Below are 23,997 nucleotides of genomic sequence, written 5' to 3'. Positions count from 1 at the left end.
GATCCACAACACTTTTTTAAGCATTTAGGGGCCACTCGACGGGAATTAGACAATTTTCTCAATTTTTTATGTGTGTTAGCCCATAGATTTTTTGTGATGTGATTTTCAGACACTATTTTTTGTAAAATCTTTACAGAACTATGTGCAATGACGTGGGGAGAAATTCTTATAATTTCACTATGATCCACACCATTTTTTTTAGCATTTAGGGGTCACTAAATGAGAATTAGACAATTTTCTCATTTTTGCATATGTATTAGCCAATAGATTTTATGGTGATATGGCTTCCGGATAGTTTTTTTCCAAACCTTTGTAGAACTACTCATAAGGACCCGGGGAACAATTTCTTTAGTCTCACCATGTCTATGTCATTTTCTTTGCATTCAGGGGTCACTCAACATGAATTAGTTGATTTTCTCATTTTTCTCATGTAAAACCCATGATATTTTTGGTGATATGCTTTCGGACATATTTTAAAAATAATAATTACAGAACCATCCCTAAGGACCTAGGGAACAATTCTTATAGCCCCACCATGATCCACACCACTTTTTTTTGGAATTTAGGGGCGCTCAATAGGAATTAAGTAATTTTCTCTGTTTTTCATGTGTGTTAGCCCATAATTTTTTTGGTTATTTGGCTTCCGGACACTTTTTTTCCAAGACTTTTGCAAAACCAATTGTAAGGACCTGGGAAAAATTCATAAGTTTCACCATGATTCAGACCTTATTTTTAGCATTTATGGGTCACTCAACATGAGTTAGACAATTTTCTCAGTTTTTTATGTGTGTTAACCTGTGAATTTTCTTATGATATGACTTCTGAACACTTTTTCCTAAAATCTTTACAAAATCATCAGTAAGGACCTGGAGAACAATTCTTATAGTCTCACTATGACTCACTTCACTTTTTTAGCATTTTGGGGTCACTCAATAGGGATTTGACGATTTTTCTTAATTTTTTCGTGTGTGTTAGCCCATAGATTTTTTGGTGATATGACTTTCGAACACTTTTTTTCCAAAATATTTACAGAACTAATCGTAAGGACCTGGAGAACAATTCTTATATCCTCACCATGATCCACACAACTTTTTTTTAGCATTAAGAGCCAATCAAGATGAATTAAGAGATTTTTTTTTAGTTTTCGTGTGTGTTAGCCTATGAATTTTTTTGTGATATGACTTTCAAACATTTTTTTTTCAAATCCTTCACAGAACCATCCGTAAGAATTTGGGGAACAATTCTTATACCTTACCATGATCCACACCACCTTTTTTTAGCATTTAAAAGTCACTCGACAAAAAATAGACAATTTTCTTAATTTTTCATTATTCGTATGTAATAGCTTTGCGTTCCGTTCCCAAGGTAGTAGTTGTAGTCTTGTATTTTCGTATTCTTAAATTATTATTTATGATGGTAACAAATAATTTTTAAATTTCACATACATCTAAATTTTTTATTATTGTATATTAACCTTTGAATTTGTTACTTGTTGGTGTCATTTACCTCTGATCAATCTCACCTAATAATGGTGAGATTTACTCGTTGTTGTCACGTGATTTTTATTTTTTTTGTCCACATGAATTTTTTTAAAATAAAATATATGTTTACCTTTTTAATTCATTATCTTTTTTGAATCATATTTTTTCGAATCAAATATGTAAAATACATGGCTGGAACTCCATTACTTAGGTTAATTTTATTTTTATTTTACTGAAATTTATAGAGTTTCAGTCAGTGTTTTTTTTCTTTCTAATTAATCCAATTATTTTCTCCGCCCCTCTTTCGAAGAGACATCTTTTTTGTGAAACAAACTAGAAAAAAATTAACACAAATAAATCAAAATAGCGAGAATAATGTACTTATTCACGTTGAGAATTTTATCTTACTATTAATAAATATTAATAAAAAGTCGCTAGACGCCCTGTCTAGTGGTATTAAAAGAAAAAAAGATGAACTATACCATTCCTTATCGTAAACTCTTATTTTAATTTCAAGGGGCTACAGCATAATCATTTTGCAATATGGTTTAATTGCAATATGGACTCTAAATCACCCATAAACTTTGTAAAATTCACTTGAGATGATCCATTTATTGCTAATCCATCCTCTAATTCCTTCTTAGTTTTCTTAATCCGTTGCTTCATTTCCTCTGCTTCTTTGCCTTTCATCAGAAATTTCACTTTTTCTGCCACTTCATCCCTCGAAATCGAACCCTCATCACGAAGATTAATCCCGATTTTCCAATCATCGACTACTAATTTTCGATTAGTAAATTGATCGGTCAGCAAGGGAAAACAAATAAACGGAACAGAGCACCATATGCTTTCCATAATCGAATTCCATCCACAATGAGTCAGGAAGCCACCAACCGCCGGGTGAGAAATTACAGCCGTTTGGCAGCACCATGGCACGATTAATCCTCGATCCTTAATATTATCTTCGTAACCAATCGGTAAATAATCACTCTCTTCTGAGCTAACAATATCAGGACGAAGTACCCAAATAAAATTCACTTCACTGACCATCAGACCACGTGCAATTTCCACTATAGTTTCTTTATTAGTATGAGCATAGCTCCCGAACGAGACGTATAAGACCGAGCCATGTGGCTTGGCGTCTAGCCAATCGGTGCAATCGGATTCGGACCATAGGCTAGTTGACACGAAGGTGCTGGTGAATCCAGGGGAGAAAATTGGTCCAATTGCATAAATAGAGTGATATTTTTGTAACGCTGTAATGGTTTCGGGTTCGAGTTCCTGGACAGTGTTACAAATAATAACATTTACATTTTTCACCTCCTTGAATGCCCTTTTGATTATTCGATTGACCACCATATTTGTGTCATCAGACTGAAGATAAGAAGGTAAATCTGTTGGCTTTATGGCCTTCACTCCTGGTATGTAATCTATGATGTCCACACGTTTATTCTCTAGCAAAAAAACATGAAAATTTAATCACAATTCACAAAGCTAGCTAGTAATCAGTGAGAGTCATAATTTCAATTAAAAGTGTCAAAATATAAAAAAGTTTTATTGCATAAAAGTCAAAGATTATGTACTATATATATACATAAAAAATCTTTGTATCTAATTAAACAGTGTAATTTTCCTGACAAGTGTCGAGTATATGTAGCTCTGCTAGCTAGCATAATAGGCCATTAAAGTGTAAATTAAATATTCTTTTCCTTTCAACTTAAGTGTCTTATTTTTATTTTATTTTTAAAAAATTACATAAATACATATCTTATTTTACCATAATCTCTAAAATTCACTATCATTCAAAAAAAAAATAAAATACAAAAAATACCCTCTCGAATACATCCCATCTTCTATCGGATACATCTCTCCCCTCTCAGATACATCTCTATTCCCTCTCGAATACATTCCTCCCCTCTCGGATACATCCCTCCCACTAAGTAATGTATCATTCGCAATCCATGAGCTATGTATCTACAGGTTTTTTGATGTATCCGAGATCCTATAAATTTAAGGAATTTTTGTTATTTAGAAAAGAGTAGTGATATGATGTAATTAACTCGTAATACTAAGAAATTTATGTACTTTTTACCTTTTTTTAGTCGGCTTTAACAAAGAGTGTTTGTTTTATATTTAGTAAGTTTTTTTAAATTCCAACGTCCTACATGACAAGCTTAGAACTACACGATTTAAAAGACTACATATATCTTTAATTTAAGAGCATAATTTATTTATTTTTATATATTAAATTTTATATTTAATCAAATTAAAACGAAGGGATACTTACCAATGCAATCATAGTGTCCATTTTGCTTTAGAAGGTCCATGTGATAATACACACTAAAAACAAGAGCTGGCTCCGTCCAATACGAAGCATTCACAAGATTATACTTTTTAGCTATGGTTGATGACCATACATAAAAAGTATCAGCAATTAGTATATTTGGTGATGGATTTGAGAGCATCAAATTTCCAACAACCTCATCGACATGAAAAACAAAATCATTCAGGATAGCTTCAAAAAATTCGTCATGATTAAGTGAACGATCGAAATCTACAGAAAAACCATCGTAAATAGACACATCTCGTATATCAAGGCCTGATTTTCGTGCACCCGAGAAGAGATCATTGCCCTCGTTATCATTAATGTTCGATCGACCGGCTTTCGATATTTGTTGATGAATTGATTGAGTGTTTATGAAGGTAATTGTGAAGCCATTGGATGCAAGTTTGATTGCTAGGTTAACAAAAGGAATTACATGACCTTGAAGGGGGTAAGGAAATAATATAGCATGAGGCTTTTGGTGTGTACTTTGGTTCATCATTTCTATAGTGAAGTAAATTTAGGTTTTCTATAGTGTATATTGTGAAGAAAAAGAGGTTGATTTATTCTAAGATGAAGTGACCTTGTGTCTCCATTTTATAGGAAAGATGATAAGGTATTTTGTGGCCATTCAAGTCAAAGTTAGGGTTTCAATTTTATGGCATCTTAATTTTATAATAATGATTTTAAGTGATAGTAATAAAGTTTTAAATTTAATATTTACATATTGATGAATTTATTAATATAATTATATTGTTTGAACAAAATTTATTGAATTCGATCGAACTCACAGCTCCGCCCTGACGGCAATGAATAAGATTGGCACAATGTGGACGTAAAATACTAGAAATAAATTAGAGCAAATAGCTTCATTGGAATCCGATGTCACATTAATAACTTTAATATTTGGAAAAAAGTATCTACGAACATGGTGGTCAATTTTTTAGGTAGCATGCGTATGATCAAACAAATTAATGACGTAGAATTGGCTTTTTGACTATTATTTCACACAAAATGACAAGTGACAAGTGATTATACTTTATACTATACTATATATAGGAGTATTATTAATATATTATCTATCTTTGTTTCAATTTGTTTGTTTGATTTTAACTAGATACAAAGTTTACGTGGATATTTTGTCCATGAAATCCAAAAACAACTCACTTTATTTGAAATTTCAAAAATAGGAATTGAAGTTGTGTTTAATCATACTTTTTGCGAAAAAAATATGTACTCTTTTTAATTATAATTTATATCCCTCAATTTTTTAAAAACTAACAAAATCACTTAAGGCTAACAAATTTATTTTAAACATAATCATATTTGCTCTAAAATAATAGTAGAGATAAGTGTCAAAAATACATTTAAACTATCATTTTTTTTAGTTTCACACCTAAACCATCATTTATTAGTTTGAGAAACACGCCCCTCTCTTTTATTACACTCTGTGTACTACACTCTCTCTTTTATTTAAAAATAAAAATTGTCATATAACACTCCACATGGACAAAACATTCCACCTTAACAAAAATTAAATAAATTATTAGTATTAGTTTAAATTAAAAATTATTATCCCAAAAAAATCATATTTTCTTATAAAATGTAACCACTTCCAATTTTTTTCTCGTTTTGTGTTAGATATATACATATATTTTTAGGAAAATATTTCTTACTTGTCGTCGCAAGACTTTCTAAAAATAAAATATTTTATAAAAGAAATTTAAAAAATAAAAGGATGGGGGATAGTCCGGGGAGGGGTATGGGGAGGAGGTAGTGGAGTGGGATAAGAAAAATAATTTAAATTTATTTTTTAAAATAATTTTTTGGGGATAGGGATATTTTAATCTTTAATTTTAGTTAATATTAATAATTTATTATTTAATTTTGTCAAGGTGAAATATTTTATCCATATGAAATGTGATGTATCAAGATTTTTTCCATAAAAAAAGAGAGAGTGTATTACACACACCATTGAAGTGTGTTTCTCAAACTAATAAGTGATAATTTAAATATAAAATCAAAAAATATAAATAGTATAAGTCTATTTTTGACACTTACCTCTTACCATAAGAGGGAGGTAGAGGTGGAACTCAAGGTCATCTTGCTCCAGCTTGTGCTTTCTCATTGGTTGCTACATCTTACAAAATTTTAAAAAAGTAAAAAGACTTTTAAATTTTACGATTTTAAATTTAATATATATATATATATATATATATTAAAATGTTATTTAGTTTGTAATCTTAAATATTTCATGTGAAAATCTGAAAATAATTTGTTTTTAAAAAAAATAGACATTTAAAAAAGATAACCTAAAAAAAGACAAATCAATTGAAATTGAAAAAATAATTCTTTGCTTTCGAATATCTATAATAGACAACCTTATGTTTTTGATGCATCCTTCTCATTCGTATCATCCACATTTGAAAAAAGATGTTATCTCCATTTCAAAAAGAGTGACCTGGTTTGACTTGACACGGAGTTTTAAAAAATAAATAAATCTTTTGAATCTTGTGGACCTAAATTAAAGTTATATCAAATGTACTAAATTGCCCTTCAATCTTGTGGCCTTAAACATGCCACGTGGAAAGCTGAAATTAAAATGTTACCAAAAGAGGAAAGAGATCATCCTTTTTTAAACAGACTAAAAAAGAAAGGATGTCATTCTTTTTAAAACTGAGAGAATACTTTATTTAGATTAGTTCCTCTTTTATATGGATAAACCTATTATTATCAATAAATAAAATGTTTCGGCTTGCAAGCAAAAATAAAATAAAATAGCAACTTGTTTGTATTGGAATACTCAATATCTTCACATGTAGATTAGTTATAACACCTATAGATTCCATTTTTGATTTTGCCGTGAATTTGGTACTATCTTTGATGGAATAAGTGGACCTTTTAATTACTCCCACGTTTGTAGGAGCAGTCCTGTGCATAATAATTATTCTTTATGTTACTATTTATATGGCGTTTTATGTTTTTTAATATTTATTATTTCATAAAATTAATTTATAAATAATATTATTTTTTATATTTTATCTAGAGAGTTATTAGTCTTGAAAATATGTATTTAATTCAAGTAAGAAAACTAAGTAATTGATTCATTTTTATTGTTCAAATTAATTAATCAAAATTAACTAATTTATGTTCATTTATTAAAAACTTGATTTAAGAGAATACTGATAATATTATATATTTGGTTTGGTGTGACATATAAGGTATAATAATTTTGAAATAAAATACAAAATTATATTTGACCGGAAATATATATCAAGTGGTTGAATTATTTATTCCACCATTTTTAATATAATGATGAAATAACTTATCCCAAAACAACGTATTATGAAATAATTAATTTCAAAATAACTTATTCCTAATCAAATGACCCTATAAGTTTAAGTATATATATTGTTTATTTTTAATCACCTCAGCCAACCATTTGTGTTATAAAAATTATATAATTGGAGTGGCAACACATATAAAAAAAAAACTAGATTAAGGCACGGGCATATTTACATACGTTCAAATATGTAAGATGATCAAAATAAATACCAACTTAATACATTATGTAGTATGTTACATCCATTTTGCGGAATGTTATACGGAGAGTTACTCTCGTTTCAATCTATATCAGATCCTTTGCAGGAAAGGCCAAAACACATATTGTAGGCAGTTCCATATATATTATATTGGCCTGAAAGTTGAATGTAGGAGCTTCTGAATTCTGAAATCTCTAAACAAAAGTAGCTTTTTTCGGGTTGAAACTCCTTTATGACTTAAAAGGAAATTAAAAAATGTAGAATTTCTTTCAATACGTAGGTCCTCTTCAACAAAGCTATAGACATAACCTAAAAAGTAAAACAGAAGGGGGTGGAACTGCACACTTTCGTGTTCAGAGCATTGTCCGAGTGAGTGGGCAGCGTCTATCAAGCAAAGTTTTCTTAAAGAGGCAGGGCTGATTCCTTTTTGGCTCCCGCCCTTTATTTTTTTTAAAAATTCTCACTTCAGAAGAAATAGAGGTAATTCAATTTTTCCTTAAGGAAAAAATACAACAAGGATATGAAAATGGTTTTTTTTTTAAAATAAAATAAAATTTGGTAGTGTTACATGAGGACCACACACAATCACTTGTTTTTCATCTAAAATTGGAACTATGTATAAGTATATCAACTGCGTTTATATTAGGTGAGGGCGAAAAATTCAAAACGTTAGTTAGGATTTTAAATTTTACTCAATGTGGTGTATAGTGGGGGCGAAAAATCCAAATCAGTAGTTAGGATTTTAAATTTTACTCAACGTGGGTGGTGTATAACATGAAAAAATATTCGATACAAATATGATCGTTTACATTAAAGATAAGTAAGTACTCTCTGGAAGAAAGATCCCATTATACTTCTTTTTTTCATGTTAAGAATTAGAAAGTAATGGCAATAATGGTAACTTTACGTACTTGGTTAACACCAAACCTAGAAATTACTAAAAAATAATTCAATTTTCTTCTTCTAATAATAATAATAAACATGGAAATGTTCAAGAATAATATTAAGAATTAATTAAGAGATTAATAAAACAAAGGAAAAGGGGCTAATTAAAAATATCTCTAAATTATTTGAAATTGGTTAATTTTATCCTCTGTTATCTTTTGGCTAAAAAATTCCCCCACCGTTAAGTCATTCTAGATTTTAATCGAGGCTATAATAATTTTGAGAAAAGAACAAAAAAAACAAATGTTTAATTGAAAAATTAATATCGGTAATTACACTTTATATTATATAAAATTGGCATAGTATAAAAATTTATCATTTAAAATAGTCAAAGTAATAACACTTGTTCACAACTTTAAATGGAGGGCAAAGCCGCAAAGGTTCCCCATTTTGAATAATTCAAGGAAAAAAATGGTAAATTTCATTTGTTTTGAAGTAATCGTTAGTAAGAAGGGTATTTTTGAATAAATTGACTAATTGGAGGGCCTTTTTGAGCTAGTTGATTAACAACAAGAATATTTTTGAAACATCTAAATAACATACATAGCTATATTATCTTCATATCTTCTTTGAAATCGTGAAACACATGTACAATATCTGATACTAATAATTGCTACATGTATGTTATGAGACAAATATATATTGATATAAAAAAAGTATATTCTCTTTTATATAAGCCAACAACAATAGGACTAACATGGCATTAATTCTTTGTACCTTTAGCATTAGGTATTTGTACCTTTTTACAAGTATCATGCCATTAAGTGATTGTACCTTTAGCCTTAAGTGTTTGTACCTTTATATAAAAAAAAACCTATAATTGATCCCTTCTAATATATGACTCTTTCTGGCCCTCTTTTATTGGTTGTTCAACACGTGGAGGGTTCTATATTTGCATGTATGTTGTCCTATTGCCTTTACATATATATATATTTTTGGTCTCTTGCTTTAGTTTTTGATTTGTTAATTTCTATTGCATGTTAGTATTATTATTGTCTCTATATTGTACAACAGGTGTTTGATGGTGTGTTGTAATGAACTTTGTTCACTTTTTTAACAGTACACTGATACAAATTCTAGAGTTCAAAAATTCCAGCATTTAACCTTGTATGTGTGTCTTACTATTACCAAGAGTTTACGAATTTAAAACAACTCTAATTGTTGTGGCTCTCATTGTCAAGATAAAGACATATGGCGCCAAGAGTGAATATTGAAGGAATAACCATTGACACTCCCGATTAGACTTGCAAAGTCCAAATTGTGGACATGAGTCGTGACAAACTAAGTTTTTAGAAGAAATTTCGATTCCAAAATCTGATTTTGGAAGATGAGCAGGTCCTTTCGCTCATTATTGTCGTCGCTCATCCTCTAGGCATAATTATATAATTTATCTGTATCTCACAAAGTTCACTGACTTTACATGAACACCAAATCAGGGCAGTTGTATATGGTGATGATATTGACTATTATGTGGAGAAGCTTACATTGTTGGATACATATCTAATCTCTACTGCTAGAGTGAAATTAAAGTTTTTCACTACCTTCGTACGGAAGGATAATACATAAATTTTATTGGGTGCTTGATAAAGAAACTCTAATCGAACATATCAAACCAAATAAGCAGCTTGAGAAACCACTGCTGCCACCAAACAAGTTACATACCACAACTTTTGCCAATATTGCTCAACTGATTCCTGGTCCTAATGCAGAAATTGGTATATTCCTCTTACCAACAATTAGTTCGCTAAAATTTATGTCCCCACATGTAATGACCTCATATTTCTTTATTTCTACTACATATTGTAGGAGTTGTTCTCCGTTGTGGCCTTTCAAAATATGCAGGCCGCACTCAAAATAGGTGTCATGAGGCTACTATTTCTGATGATCAGTAAGTACAACCTTCTGTGTTATACATTGGTATTCATGTTTTCAAATTTTGACACAATGTTACTATAGATTCGAGAAAAAATAGTATTCATGTATTCCTCATGCTTTCAGATGAAACCAATTTTTGCTTACTTTATGGGACGACTTCGGGGAAATTGAAGGAGCTGAATTGGAAGCTCAAATAGAAAAGGGTAAAAGAGTTCCCTGTAATCCTTAGAAGGAACATTGGAATCTCTGGTTATCAAGGTATGCGTGTGTTTTACTGAAATCTCGTTTTTTAATACCATTGACTATTACACAATCATTTCATATGTACAGGTTTATCCTTGCAAACCAGATTCAACTCGACGATACGCATAAATTCTACTTATCCACAGGCATTACAGTTAATCAGTTGGTACTGACTTCTTACTATACATCTCTAGCTTTAGTGTGCCATAAAAAGCATATTTCGCAATTTTTCTGTTGTCATAATAAGGCAAAGACAAACAAATGGGCAATGTGTCGGGTAACTTCGCAGGATCATCCACTGCTCTTACCGTGAATCCTATTCACCGACAAGTCGTTTCTATTTCAGAAGTTACAACAACAGCTTCAGTAGGTTTCAGAAATATTTAGACTAGCTCAAATTATTGATGAAATAGAGTTAGATATACATTTTTTGTTGGGCATTACAGGTTGGAGTTTTCTACATTGAGGCCGAAATGTCAATATCAGATGATCTTCAAAAGTTTTCGTCCTAGAATGTTTAGGCAGCAAATAGAAAAAACGCACAAAAGACAAGAAGCAGTTTGATTGCGCAAAATGTCAAAGACAGATAACATTGGTGCCTCGATATTACGTTTATACTATATACATAAAAATTTATTGTGGTAAAATATCGCATATACAAAAAAAATTCAAGTATTAACTCATTATGCTTGTAGGTGTACCTTCCAAATTGATCTGATTGATGACAGTGGTTCAACAACTGCCTTCATTTCTGGTGATCCTGGCGAAAAACTTCTCTCCATGAAGGCATAGGACATATTTGACACAACCTGCGTCAAGGTTACCTCTTACTTATATTTCTTAGTGTCTGTCTTTATATATACTTCTGCAAATGGTTTCTTTTGTTTCCAGAACCAACTTCTCCGTGTTGATCAGATCCAACAAATGTTGTCGAAGAAACTATTTCATATTCAACTAAGGAAGTCCTCCTGGACAAACTCTAATGTTACTCAGTCAAGTCTCACAGTTCTGTCCTACACGGAAAAAGAACATGCATCTCTACCAGGCACTGGCGAGAGGAACATTAAAAAGGCCAAATCGTTCGATGCTAGCGAGGTAGAGATGAAAGCGACATTTTTTGAATCTGAATCTTCCCGCAGCGGTACCTCAATTGAACCCACGCGGATCAAGAAGTTATGAAAGGTTAGTGAACCTGTCGGTAAAGTTAGGCAGATTAGTCGGTCTTTCTGAAAGGATATTACAATTAACTTGATAAGCAGTAGTATGAGCTTACTAAATATGTCTAGCAGAAATATGGGTTATTGTTAGATTTCAGATACTCATGCCTTTTTAGTTCTGATAATAACATAGATTTGACTCTAGCTTTGTTGTCTTCTACTTTTGATTGTCCTTTAGATTAAGACAATAATTGTTTTAGTTGTCTATCAGGACAAATAAAATTGCCACTTCTCATCTAATGATACTGAGTGGTTCAGCTTTTAACATTAGCTATAGTTCTAAGTTGACTGTTGCATTAGCCAATGGGCATGGGTGGCTGTTTGATCAAATTAATCACCTCAATGTTAGAGGGGTGCAGCTTGAATGATCTATTCTCTTCTAAGAGCTACGAGTCCATTACAACACATGGTATTTTCCCTAATGATCAGTACTGAGCAATTAAGTGAAATTAAAAGAACCAGAGGAAGACTCCATAACTGACTATTTGTAGCATTTGCGCTTTTCAATAATTTGCAGCAATAGAAAATAGTAATGTCCCCACGGGTATATTGAATAGTGAAGAAGTTGGGATATGCTTAGAATGTCTACAGCCGTCAAGTAGTATTTTTAAGTTTTTGCCTTCTACATCAAAGTATACTCTGTGTTGTCTATATTTGAGTTCTTATGCGCAAGTGTACAAATTAGTTAGAAAATTCCATTTGGTGGTCACTTCTGTCGGATCGAAATGTCAACTGCATTCGCTTGTGTACTCTCCGTAGTAAGAGATTATACATGTTCTGCTCTGAATGTCTACTGATTTTTAAATTTTTAAGTTTTTTACCTTCTTCATTTCTTTTCCAGAGTACATAAGTTTAACTCCATTCACTTGTATGTTTACATTTATCTGTTATATAACATCAAAGTAGCTATGATTACTTTAATGATTGAATTTGATATATTTGCATTTAATTACAAAAAGTATGTTCCTCATTTTGGTTACTCAAAAAGCATAACTTTTGGGATTCTCAATCTGCACAACCTCAATTGGTATGAAGGTCCAGTTATGAGAAGTTGGGGAGAAGGAAGTAACAAAGATGGTACTCAACTTTTACAAATTTTTGGGCTGCCTCTGTGATTCAGATTTTGCGTCAAGTGGATATTCCACACTCAGTTAGGTATGTTGTATTACACCTTCGTCTAAGTAAATGTTCATTATTAACATAACTTCACCATAAAACTATCACCTTTGGCTGTAAACTTGTGGAATTAATGTAATAAATTTTGCCTCAATTTTATGTTGTAGTATCTTTCTCCAATTGTACCATGTTGTTGTTCTAGACTAAGATACCATCATCTTGTAACTAAAAAATCCCAACACTCTTTAAACTTTTTGGGTTGTATTATCACTACTACTGCAACAACGTTTGGATCAGTGTATCTGCACGACACGCTTGTGTCTATTGTAAACCTTGTATATAATAGTGTGATATCAAGCTTGTATTCCAGTAGTCTTGTGCTTAATCATTTGTTCAACGTTCTTGGTGACCTCTGATTTCAGTGGCTTCGGTCATTGGTCAGAATGAACTCTTCTTTAAATATCCTCCTTTATTTCTCAGTGTAACAAATGTGTTGCACTGAGAAACATCAGTGCAACATGTAAAGTCCAATCGAATTAACATCAGTCAATAACAAATGACACACCAGACCAGATTTGCCGTACAATCTCAACCTTTTGGTATACCTCATGAGTTCTTTTTGTCTTATCAAAAATAAAAAGATAATGAACTTCAAGTATGATCTCTTTTTTTGTTCCGTGTCTGCCCGATGTATTTCATCATTAATTTGTTGTGTAACTTTGCATATCGAACTGAATCTGTAATAGGAACTCTTGATGCCCATAATATATATATTTGATATGTGTTTGCAATACAATCTGCAAAACCTTACTCCTACCAAGGTGGTAGAGAGGTTGTTTCCAAAAAATCCCGAGGAAAAACAGTTCGGCAAAACAAGGATAGAAAATATATCCAAAAGTCAAGAATCAACCAACTGGTCTTTGATACATTAACATAAAATATCTTCTTCTTTTTCTAAATTTTTTTGAGGATAGACATAAATTATCTTTCTATACTGGTTGAAATTATTAGATATTATTTACGCATTATTTTGAATAAAAGTTTTGATTTTAGTATAAGATATATATAGAAAAAAGGGTAACAAATATTGCTGTCTTTGAGGCGTTATCAAATTAAAGGTCTAGAAAATATGTAGTATGACCAGCTCTATGATTCTCGTATCATCATAACATAAATTTTGATTTAGGTGGCTATAGCTTTGCAAATGTCAAAGTTTGTAAGTTTGTTGGATCAACGATCTATACAAACAGGTCACTGTTGGGCCCGTGCTCCCACTAGTAATATATATACACGGATACATGTATCATACATTAAAAATTAAAATTATAAAACAAAAATGCCAAAAAAGAGAAGGACAAAGAGGAAAGAGACAAGTATCCGAGCATAATTTATAGATATAATGATATGAAAATATAAATTTATGACCTACGGTGCAAAACAACAAATGACTCTCAATGGCTAAACTTTAAATAGAAGGATATAAAGTGGCCATGCCATTTTTCTAGTCTATTTACGTCCTCAAGGCTTGATTAACCGTGTTGGGTTGGGCCAAAGCCATACATTAATTGGGCTCAAAACAATAAGAATGAATATAGTATGGATTTGTGACTTTCAAATTGGTCTCAAAACAATAAGATGTATATAGGAAATGCAAATGTATATTAATTGACAACTGGGCCAAATGAAAATCAAATATTCTGGCATTTAAAATTGAGGAACATTCAAAAATAGAAAAGACTAGAAATATAATTAGGAAAAATAGTTATAATTTGCTTAAATAAGATTTGTAGCTACATGTTATAAGGGGAGAGCGGCAAGTAAGACTGGGAGAGGGAGGAGAGAGGCAAGCAAGAGAGGGGGAAGAGAGAGAAGAGAGATGAATTGTATCTGTATATCTGTTGGATAATTGTATATATGTAACTAGTATGTATATGTATCAATGATTGTATTTGTATATCTGCTGGTGTGTGTATATATATATCAATGAATACGATTGTATTAACGAATACGAGTTGTATCTGAATACAATTATATTAACGAATGCAAGTTGTATCCGAATCCAATTTGTATCAAAGAATAAATTGTATCATTGAATACAAATGTATCAATATTGTATATCAAGCTCAACATTGTATTTGTAAAATTAATTGTTATCATTTGTATCAATGGTCTATCAATTGTATCGGTCAATATAATTTATATCTAAATACAATGTATCAATGTTGTATCAAGTTCAAAATTTATATTTGTATAGTTTACTGTTTTCATTTGTATCAATGTTGTGTCATCAAATACATGTGTATTTGTATTTTGTATCACTAAAGATGATCTCTATAATTGACACTTATTATTTGTATTATTGATTATTATCATTTGTATTTGTATAATTGACCGTTAACATTTGTATTTGTATAATTGATTGCTAACATTTGTATTTGTATACATTGAGAAAGAGGTGGCAGAGAGAGGCGAGAGAGAGGGTAGGGAAATGAGAGAGGTGAAGGAGAGATGGCTGATAGAAAAGAGAGAGGAGCAAGAGTACATAGAGAGAGAGAGAAAGAGGAGAGAGAGACGAGGGAGAGAGGAAGAGAGGAGAGAAAATAGCAACAAAACCTTCACTATAACTATAACTTATAATTATTTCAAATTATAATGGTATATTGCAAATACATATAACATATTTGCCTAATTATGTAATTCTCCGTTTAAAAGAATTTGATTTTTTGTTTCCCAAAATATTTACCTGATGAAAGTAGGGGTGTGCACTATTTGGATTAAACAAAAAAATCAAACCAAATTCTAATTTGGATTTTTTTTTGGTTTGGTTTTGGACTAATAATTTACTTTGTTTGGTTTTTTGATTTGGTTTCGGATTTAGGAAAATAAAAATCGATATATATATATATATATATATATATATATATATATATATATATATATATATACATATTACTTTTTTCAAATTGCAAATATAACTTTGATTATGTTTCTAATTATTTACATACCGAATCGAAAAAAACAAATCGAAAAGAGAAAAATCAAACCAAACCAAATAAATTTTGGTTCGGATTGGGTTACACTTCTTCAAAATCAAAAATTAAAAAAATAAAACTGAAAAACCGAATGCACAACCCTAAATGCAAGCATGTAAATTGAACATACATTATATTCTTAGTTGCTGCTAATAAATCTATTTCAGTTGTTGATACTTATTCCCCATCTCAAATTATCTATCGTGATTTTTAAAATAAAGTCTCATTATATTATTTATTATTTTAGAAGTTTAAGCCAAAATTAATTATTATTTTTCATTTTAGTCTTAGTAGTAATTCTTCTTGAAAACCATAAACACACTAATAGAGTGAATATTTAATTAAAAAATATTATATCTTAAGACATAAATAAGAATAAAATAATTAAAAATCCCTTCTAATTAACATTATTGCAAATACATATAAAAAAAATACGATAAATAATTTACGAACTCTGACACCATCTTCTATTTCCTAAGCACAACTTATAATTGCAAGGTTGTACACTTTTGTTTTACTTGAATCGATAGACATGTAATTATATATCATATGTTGATACAAATAAATCATAATTAGGGACCCCATGAATCATCACTTTCAAAGAATTTAAGCAATTAAGTGTGTCATCATATTTTGGAATTTTTTGATACTAAAGTCTTCAATATAACATACGGTACATTTTGAGGGACACTCTTATGTTTTCCATTAATGTTTTTGTTTAATTGAAGATGTGCTAATTCAACTACCAATTATGTGAAAATTAGAAGTGACTAGCAATGATCATGTCATAATGTCCTTGTATTCCAATCTAATTCACTTTTGGAAGACCATTTTTTTTCTAAATTTATCTTTATTTAGACAAGTAGATTTTTATATAATCAAGAAATCATATCAAATTGGTACTAGGGGCAAGTTAAGATAATGAAATATCTTTTTACGTAATTTGCCGGCAAAATTGTCTAATGGACGCACATACTTGTTTAAATTTGTGTTCTGATTCCTTCTACTTAACTCTTTGCAACCGAATCCTTACATTCAATGAAATTCGACATTTTAAATCTCTATGATCGTTAACTAAGCTTATGTAACAACTTAATTATTGAATTGAAATAAATGTGTGATTTCATGCATAAAAAGAGTGTAAACATCAACTTTCAGACTATTTTTTTTTTAAAAATATCGAATTACTAGTGTCTCTTTTGTATTTGTTATTTTTCTTATAAAGCTTGTTTTTTCATAAATAATTTTTTCTTTAATAATTATCTAATTATATGATGAAGGAAATTTAATAATTATCTTTTTAGCAAGATATGTAACCTGCAATTATATAAATTAGTTATATAGTAAAAAGTGTGATAATATATAGTATACTTATTTGATAAAATTTATGTACAATTTAATATATCTAAACTTCGAATAAACTATAGCAAATAGCATATTCGAATAAACTAGTTTTTTTAGCATCACTGCTAATTCGTAGATAACTTCTGATTAATAAATGTTTACCTGATGGGGGAAGTTTTGAGTCTCAATGATTAACACTATCAAATAGTTGTGCAAGTCACTGAAATTCATGTTGAGAAAATAATTAAGATAAAAATATTGTTTGTATTTTAATTTCAGTATGACAAAAAATCTGATTCTTCCTTTCTAAAATATATTCAAGGGCTTTTAAATTTGATCTTAAGTCTACTGAACTCGATCTGGATATGAACTTAGATTTAGTGATCTTATACTTGAATTCAAGTTCCTAAAGCTTGATCTTGAATCTTTAATTTGATCTTTAGAACTTATAGAAAAAATACTTATTTGTTTGTGTAATGACCCGAAAGGTCATTTTTGGGAATTTCGAACTATTTGTTAACTTTAGTTAATTAGTTGAGGGGGAATTGTGGATAATTGACTTAAGCGATAGTTAATGGGCTAAAGTGGTCATTTATTAAAGAGCAACTTTCACATATAGCAAACAAAAAAATCATATTTGTATGTTATAGCAAAGTTTGCATAATTGCGCTCCATAGCAAACATATATATGTATAATTCGCTATACATATACAAATGAAAAGTATGCCTATTTCGCTATACATATATACAAAAGAAGCAATTGTATAATTCGCTGGCTCCTCTTCAGATTTGTATAATTTCGCTGGTAAACCATTTGTATAAATTGTTGTTAGCCTCTCGTTTGTATAAATCATTGACAACCTCTCAATTCAATTTTATGTGTTTGTATATCTGTATAAAATTTGAATTTGTACACAATTGAATCGAAATAAAACGTTTGTATATCAAATATCACTCTCTCTCTTGCTTTATAAAAACATAAATTATACATTGTATTTTGTATAATTTTTGTGTTTGCATAAAGAGAGAAAGACAAAAGAGAACTGGGCAGGGGAATATTTATATTGTATAATTATAAGTGTATAGGACGAAGATATATGTTTTTGCACGTGTATATACAATTTTCTATCGCTTTATACAAACAGAAACGCAATTTATACATTTCTGTTGTATAAAGCGAGAGAGGCGAGCGACAGAGGGAGCGAGCGAGCGAGAGAGGGAGAGTGGCGAGCGAGAATTTAGGGAGAGAGGCGACTAGCAAACAGTTTGCTACGGGGCACAATTAAATCAAACTGTGGTTATACTATTTAATTTGAATTAATAGTTTGTCATTATATATAATTTTCCCTTTATTAAAAACCCTATACCACTTGACCATGGGTTAAAGTAAATTAAATTATTTGGGGTTTAATATATGGGTCATAACTGAAAAAGGGAAAAAAGAAAAGGGCGAAGGGTTTCGGCATCGCGAGTCTCGATCTGCTTCAGGTACTGCATCAAGTGCTTCTTCATTAATTTGTACATATGTATATGTGTGGAAATAATATTATATGAGGTAGGAAAGGGATGATTTGCTTCGTAAGTTTGTAGATTAGATAGGTGCAGTGTATTCTTTTGTTTTACCCTTAATTCTTTACCAATTGTGGATTGGTATTAATGGAGTGATGATTAGGCAATGATTCTTTTTTTTTGAATTAATCATTAGGAATTAAGAATGGCGTATACAGTATGTCACTGTAAGTTAATTAGGTTGTGCGGTACCAATTGTAAGTTTATTTTTTATTTTTTTATATTTTATTATCGTATTATGAATCAAATTTTAATATATTGGTGGGGTGATTTGATTAGAGATAATTTGATGTGTATTGCTGAACATTGAAAAAGAGAAAAGACAAAATATTTGTCATAAATGGAAGGATAAGGTGAATGGAAATTGGTAGTTGTTCAACGTGGGTCATAGGAAAATTGTGTGACTAGCTTTAATGAAAAGTTGATAGGTAATGATAGCTACACTATGTGTGGTTAGAAATTAGGAAGAGAAAATGATCAAAATGTCATTGATGTATTGGGGTTGCTTTATACTGGTCCTTAATATATTTTAGGTGATTGAAATAGTCTTTAATGTATTGCAAAATGTGTTCAATTTAATCTTTTACCCAAAACTTAACAATTTACCCCCAAAAACTATTAAATATAACGGTGGGGCCCACATAAAATGGTGTTTTAGAATTCATGAAACTCTTTCTTTGAGCTAATAAAGATGATAAAAATGGTGGATTTTGTAAGTTATGTGGGCCCCACCATTATATTTAACAATTTTTTAGGGTAAATTGTTAAATTTAGGGTAAAAGACTAAATTGAACACATTTTGTCATACATAAAGGACTATTTCAATCACCTAGAATATATTAAGGATCAATATAAAGCAACCCGAATACATCAAGGACCATTTTGATCATTTTCTCCAATTAGGAATTAGAATTGGAGATACAGTGCAGACGTATGTATTCTTAGGTTCGGAGGTGGTGTTCTTTCTGTGGATGATTGGTAATTTGGCCAAATTTATTCCTCGTAGCGTCAGAGACCGCCTCAGGGATCAGTTCTGCAGGTTAGAGCAGGGCTCCATGTCGGTGGCAGAGTACGAGACTAGGTTCCATGAGCTTTTTCGCCATGCAGAGATGATATTACCTACAGAGGAGGAGAGGGTTAGGTGTTTTGTCTGTGGGTTGAGATTACAGCTTCGGCTTGTGACCAAGTCCTTAGTTTCTGCGGGTCGATCTTTTTTAGACGTAGTTGACCATGCCAGTACTATGGAATATCTTCGTCGCGAGGCCCAAAGGGGCAGCGGGAAGAGGGCTAGGCATGAGGGCAGCTACAGTGACTCCTGCCCCAGGTCTAGGGAATATCATGACATGACCAGACGCTGGTTTCGACAGGGTCAGTCTAGCAGACCTACACAAGCCTTTCTTCAGGCATCAGATGGTGGTCGGAGTGAGGCTAGTTCGAGTCAGGGCCGCGAGGTATTTCGATTAGGTTCTTCAGGCCATGATGGTCGTTCTTCTGGGAGTCACCCTCGACAGGGTTGCTATGAGTGTGGTGAGATGGGTTATTGGGCCAGGGAGTGCCCTCAGCATAGTCGGATTGCTCCTGCTCCTCATGCAGCTCCCCCAGCTTTACCAGCACCTCCAGCTAGAGACCGTAGTCAGGGTCAGGACCGTAGAGGTGGTCATCAGGGTATACGGGGTTGTCCCCGAGGAGGCAGGTCAGGTGGTAAGTTTGATGGTCAGGGCAGAAGCAGACATAGCCATTTCTATGCAGCTCCAGCGAGGGCGGAGGTTAAGGCATCAGACGATGTGATCACATGTACGATTCTTTTTTGCCAAAAGCTCGTCTTGGCTTTATTTGATCCAGGCTCTACTTTTTCGTATGTTTCTATTTACCATACCTCTCGCTTGAGTATGATGTCTGAGCCTCTGGTAGCGCCATTACGTGTGTCGACCCCCGTGGGTGAGTCTTTACTAGTAGATCAGGTATTTTAATCTTGCTTAGTTACTATCCAGGGGCGTGACACCCGGGCTGACCTTATATTGCTTGACATGGTTGATTTCGATGTGATTCTAGGCATGGACTGTGTCACGACCCGGGAGCACCCCCAAGTCGTAACAAGGCGTACTCGACCCCGAAGGGGTCTTATACAAGCCACATAGTCATTCATTGCATTCAATAATGAAAATAGTGCGGAATAATTAAAAAAAAACTTATTTACATCCACACATTTAAACTTCTTAAAACAACTTTAAAAACACACAGCGGAAGTCTAAGTCTCACATGGCCATCTTAGACACAGTCGCAAAACATAAGTAGGGACACGGCCCTTTACAATCAAAAGAAGTCTATTACATGAACAAAAGAACTTAAAAGTCTTGTCCTCGAATCCATGAGGACATACCAAGTCTTGGAGGAAAGCAATCCAACACTTCAAACTAGTTAGGAGGGATCACTTGCCGGAACCTACACTTATAGTAAAAATATGAAGAATATGGGTTAGTACACAAAATGTACTAAGTATGATGACCATGAAAAACATGCTTAAAAAGGGACATTTTAGTTAGAAACCATGCATTATGCCACCTTTTTTAAATATCATGAACAATAGCATAAAAGACATACAAGACAAGCATAACATCAAGTAAGTCATAATATCACCTTTAAACAATATCAACATGAAAACATTTACCTTGGACCTTCACCTCAAGAAACCCTTATGCTATACCTCGTGCAATGTATGGATGACGTCTCATACCACCATCCATACTAAGGCACCACATTTATGTCACTTAAAGTAACTTATCATTCCTTTCTTTCACATTTGCACAATATTCATACATAAGAGGTATATCATTAATTAAGACATGACAAGGGAAAATAACTCGTAATATAACCCAAGTATAACATGCATAACATATTAAGCATTTAAGAGCCAACATTCTTTAATAACCTCATTTAGGGTACATTCATGTCACAGTCATTAGGATTTAGAGAAACTCACTATGACCCTCTCCAAGCCTACTCGTGCAATGTATAGGTAGCATCCCATACTACTACCTACACTTTGTAGAACCTGTCAAGAAACCATAATGAAATCTCACATGATGGGAAGTAAGCGTTTAACCGACATAGACCATGAGAGCTTGTCATGGAATCTGGTGTCATGAATCCCCACACCGAAAAGAGGTGGTCTACTTGCCTAAGGAAGACCGGTATATATATAGCTTAATGGATCCACTAGCTTCCTATGCGAGCACATAGTTTATGGGATAAGGTAGACGATCATTGAAACTCATGCCTAACTGTCGGGGGAGTTTCCATCTAACCAAATCCGCTCGGTGCTTAGCCTACATTCCCATAGAATAGTTCATTACTTTGACATCATCACACATGAAAGGGTGCCATAAGCCTACCGATTCAAGGTACATTATTTAACACATGAAAGGGTGCCATAAGCCTACCGATTCAAGGTACATTTAGGAAAGCACATTAACTCCTCTTGAAAGGGTGCCATGGGCCTACCGATTCAAGTCTCATCATTAACCTTTATGGAAAGGTGTCATAGGCCTACCGAATCCAAGGTTCATTACTTATCATTAATGGAAGGGTGTCATTAGCCTACCGATCCAAGGTTCATTATAAGCATGTGTGGAAGGGTGCCATAAGCCTACCGATCCAAGGATTCAACAATCAACAATATAATCATTTATACAAGAAAATGATGCATAAGCCCTACCAATTCAAGGTATACTTTATATTGAAGAATCCTTCATATTATATCATCAACATTCATGAGTGTCATCAACACATCTCTGGATTTCCATACATCTCATAACTCAAACTTTAAAGCATCGATTCATCAATTCTCCATAGTTGGACATTTTTTCAAACACCTTGAAGGCATGTAATGAAATCAAAGAGCATGGAAATTAGGGTAGTAATTATGCAACCAAACCAGTGAACAACCTACAACAACACCTTTACATTCATAACATGATCACATTATCTTCATTGAATTCTCATTCACATAATGTCATGATAACACTCCAATTTCTCATACTATGCCTTTAAGGCCATAAGCCTCACATACCAATACACCATAAAATAAGCATGGGTAATGACATACTTCAACAATCTAAAGACCTTTAAACAAGTTTGATTCATATACATTCATTATCTAGCAACCCACTTCATAAAGGCATAAACTAGGAATAGAGGGAAATCATGGGTTCATGGAGTATTTTCATCTTAAATCGTCAATACAACAACAATATAACCATAAAGTGCCATTATAAACCTTTTAAAACCATTTGGTGGAAGAACCCATGAGATTGAGTGAAAACCTAGATTTTTCATACGTTGAAATAACTTTGGATTTGGCTCCTTGAATGGAAAATTAGACAAGGATCAAGACCACCATACCTTTGCTATGATCTCCCACGAAATTTGATGAAGAAAGCCTTGAATCCAAAGCCCTAGCTCCCACTTCTTCTTCTTCTTCTTCTTCTTAAATGGAGGATTGTAGAGAGGAAAATGTTTTTAGGGATGGGAATGAACTAATGGTATATAGGAAATAATATAAGTACTTTGAAAAAAATGGTCCAACACTTAGAAAAAAATCAGGCGGGTGAACAGTAAATGAACAGTAAAATTAGCTACTGGAATTTGCATTTTCTGCCGGACAGACTTTACGAAAATGGGCATAACTTCTTCGTCCGAACTCCGAATGAGGTGAAACGAAGTGAGTTAGATAGCTAACTCAAAGGGCTTTCCATGGATATATTATTGGCCACCCAAATAATTTCTGTGCTAGGAGATATAACCCTCCAAAGTAGACCCTCGAAAAAGGCTTCACTTGGAAATTTTGGATTTTGATACGGTTGCTCTAAGATTTGGGTTAGACCCATTTCCCACTCAATTTGACCCCCTAAACAAGAATATGAAGTCGGATTTTCGAAAAACGAAACGGATCTTTTAATATACAGCTAAACAAGTTTCCGGTAACTTTCGAAGCACATTTTTAAGAACTTTTGGGTCAAATTCAAATATAATCATTTCATTAAGTTCTCGACTCCAAACTCACATGTGAGGATCTAGTTTCACTCTATCATTTTCCGAGTCGTTACAGACTGGTTATCCCCTTATCGCGCTGTTTTAGATTGCTTCTCTAAGATCGTTACCTTAGCCATTCCTGGTATTCCTCTGGTGGTGTGGCAGGGATCTCGTGGTAGCACACTAGTTGGAGTTATCTCTTTTATTCGGGCTAGGAGGCTAGTGGCTAACGGATGTTTATCATATTTGGCCTATGTGTGTGATGTGAGTAAGAAGGTCCCT

The 23,997-nt window shown here is 32.3% G+C and overlaps 1 protein-coding gene across 1 annotated transcript; it reads right to left on the bottom strand.

The window, feature by feature from the left end:
* Window positions 1–1,944: 1,944 nt before the first annotated feature.
* On the bottom strand, window positions 1,945–4,346 carry LOC125827485 (UDP-glycosyltransferase 86A1-like). The gene is made up of 2 exons (XM_049506794.1): window positions 3,766–4,346; window positions 1,945–2,932 (listed from the first exon to the last, which is right to left on the bottom strand). The coding sequence occupies exons 1-2, from the start codon at window positions 4,301–4,303 to the stop codon at window positions 2,013–2,015; spliced, it is 1,458 nt and encodes a 485-aa protein (XP_049362751.1). The 5' UTR covers window positions 4,304–4,346; the 3' UTR covers window positions 1,945–2,012.
* Between the last annotated feature and the right edge of the window lie 19,651 nt (window positions 4,347–23,997).

Source organism: Solanum verrucosum, unplaced genomic scaffold (assembly GCF_900185275.1).
Source record: "Solanum verrucosum unplaced genomic scaffold, falcon-dt-bn FXZP01000138.1, whole genome shotgun sequence".
Taxonomy (NCBI): domain Eukaryota; kingdom Viridiplantae; phylum Streptophyta; class Magnoliopsida; order Solanales; family Solanaceae; genus Solanum; species Solanum verrucosum.
Note: the sequence above shows the minus strand (reverse complement) of the source record. Positions and strands in the feature narration are given on the sequence as shown.

Coding starts and splice junctions, on each gene's coding strand:
- LOC125827485 (XM_049506794.1), bottom strand. CDS start 4,303: ATGATGAACCAAAGTACACACCAAAAGCCTCATGCTATATTATTTCCT. Junction 2,933..3,765: donor TGGACACTATGATTGCATTG/GTAAGTATCCCT, acceptor TTTTTTTGCTAG/AGAATAAACGTGTGGACATC.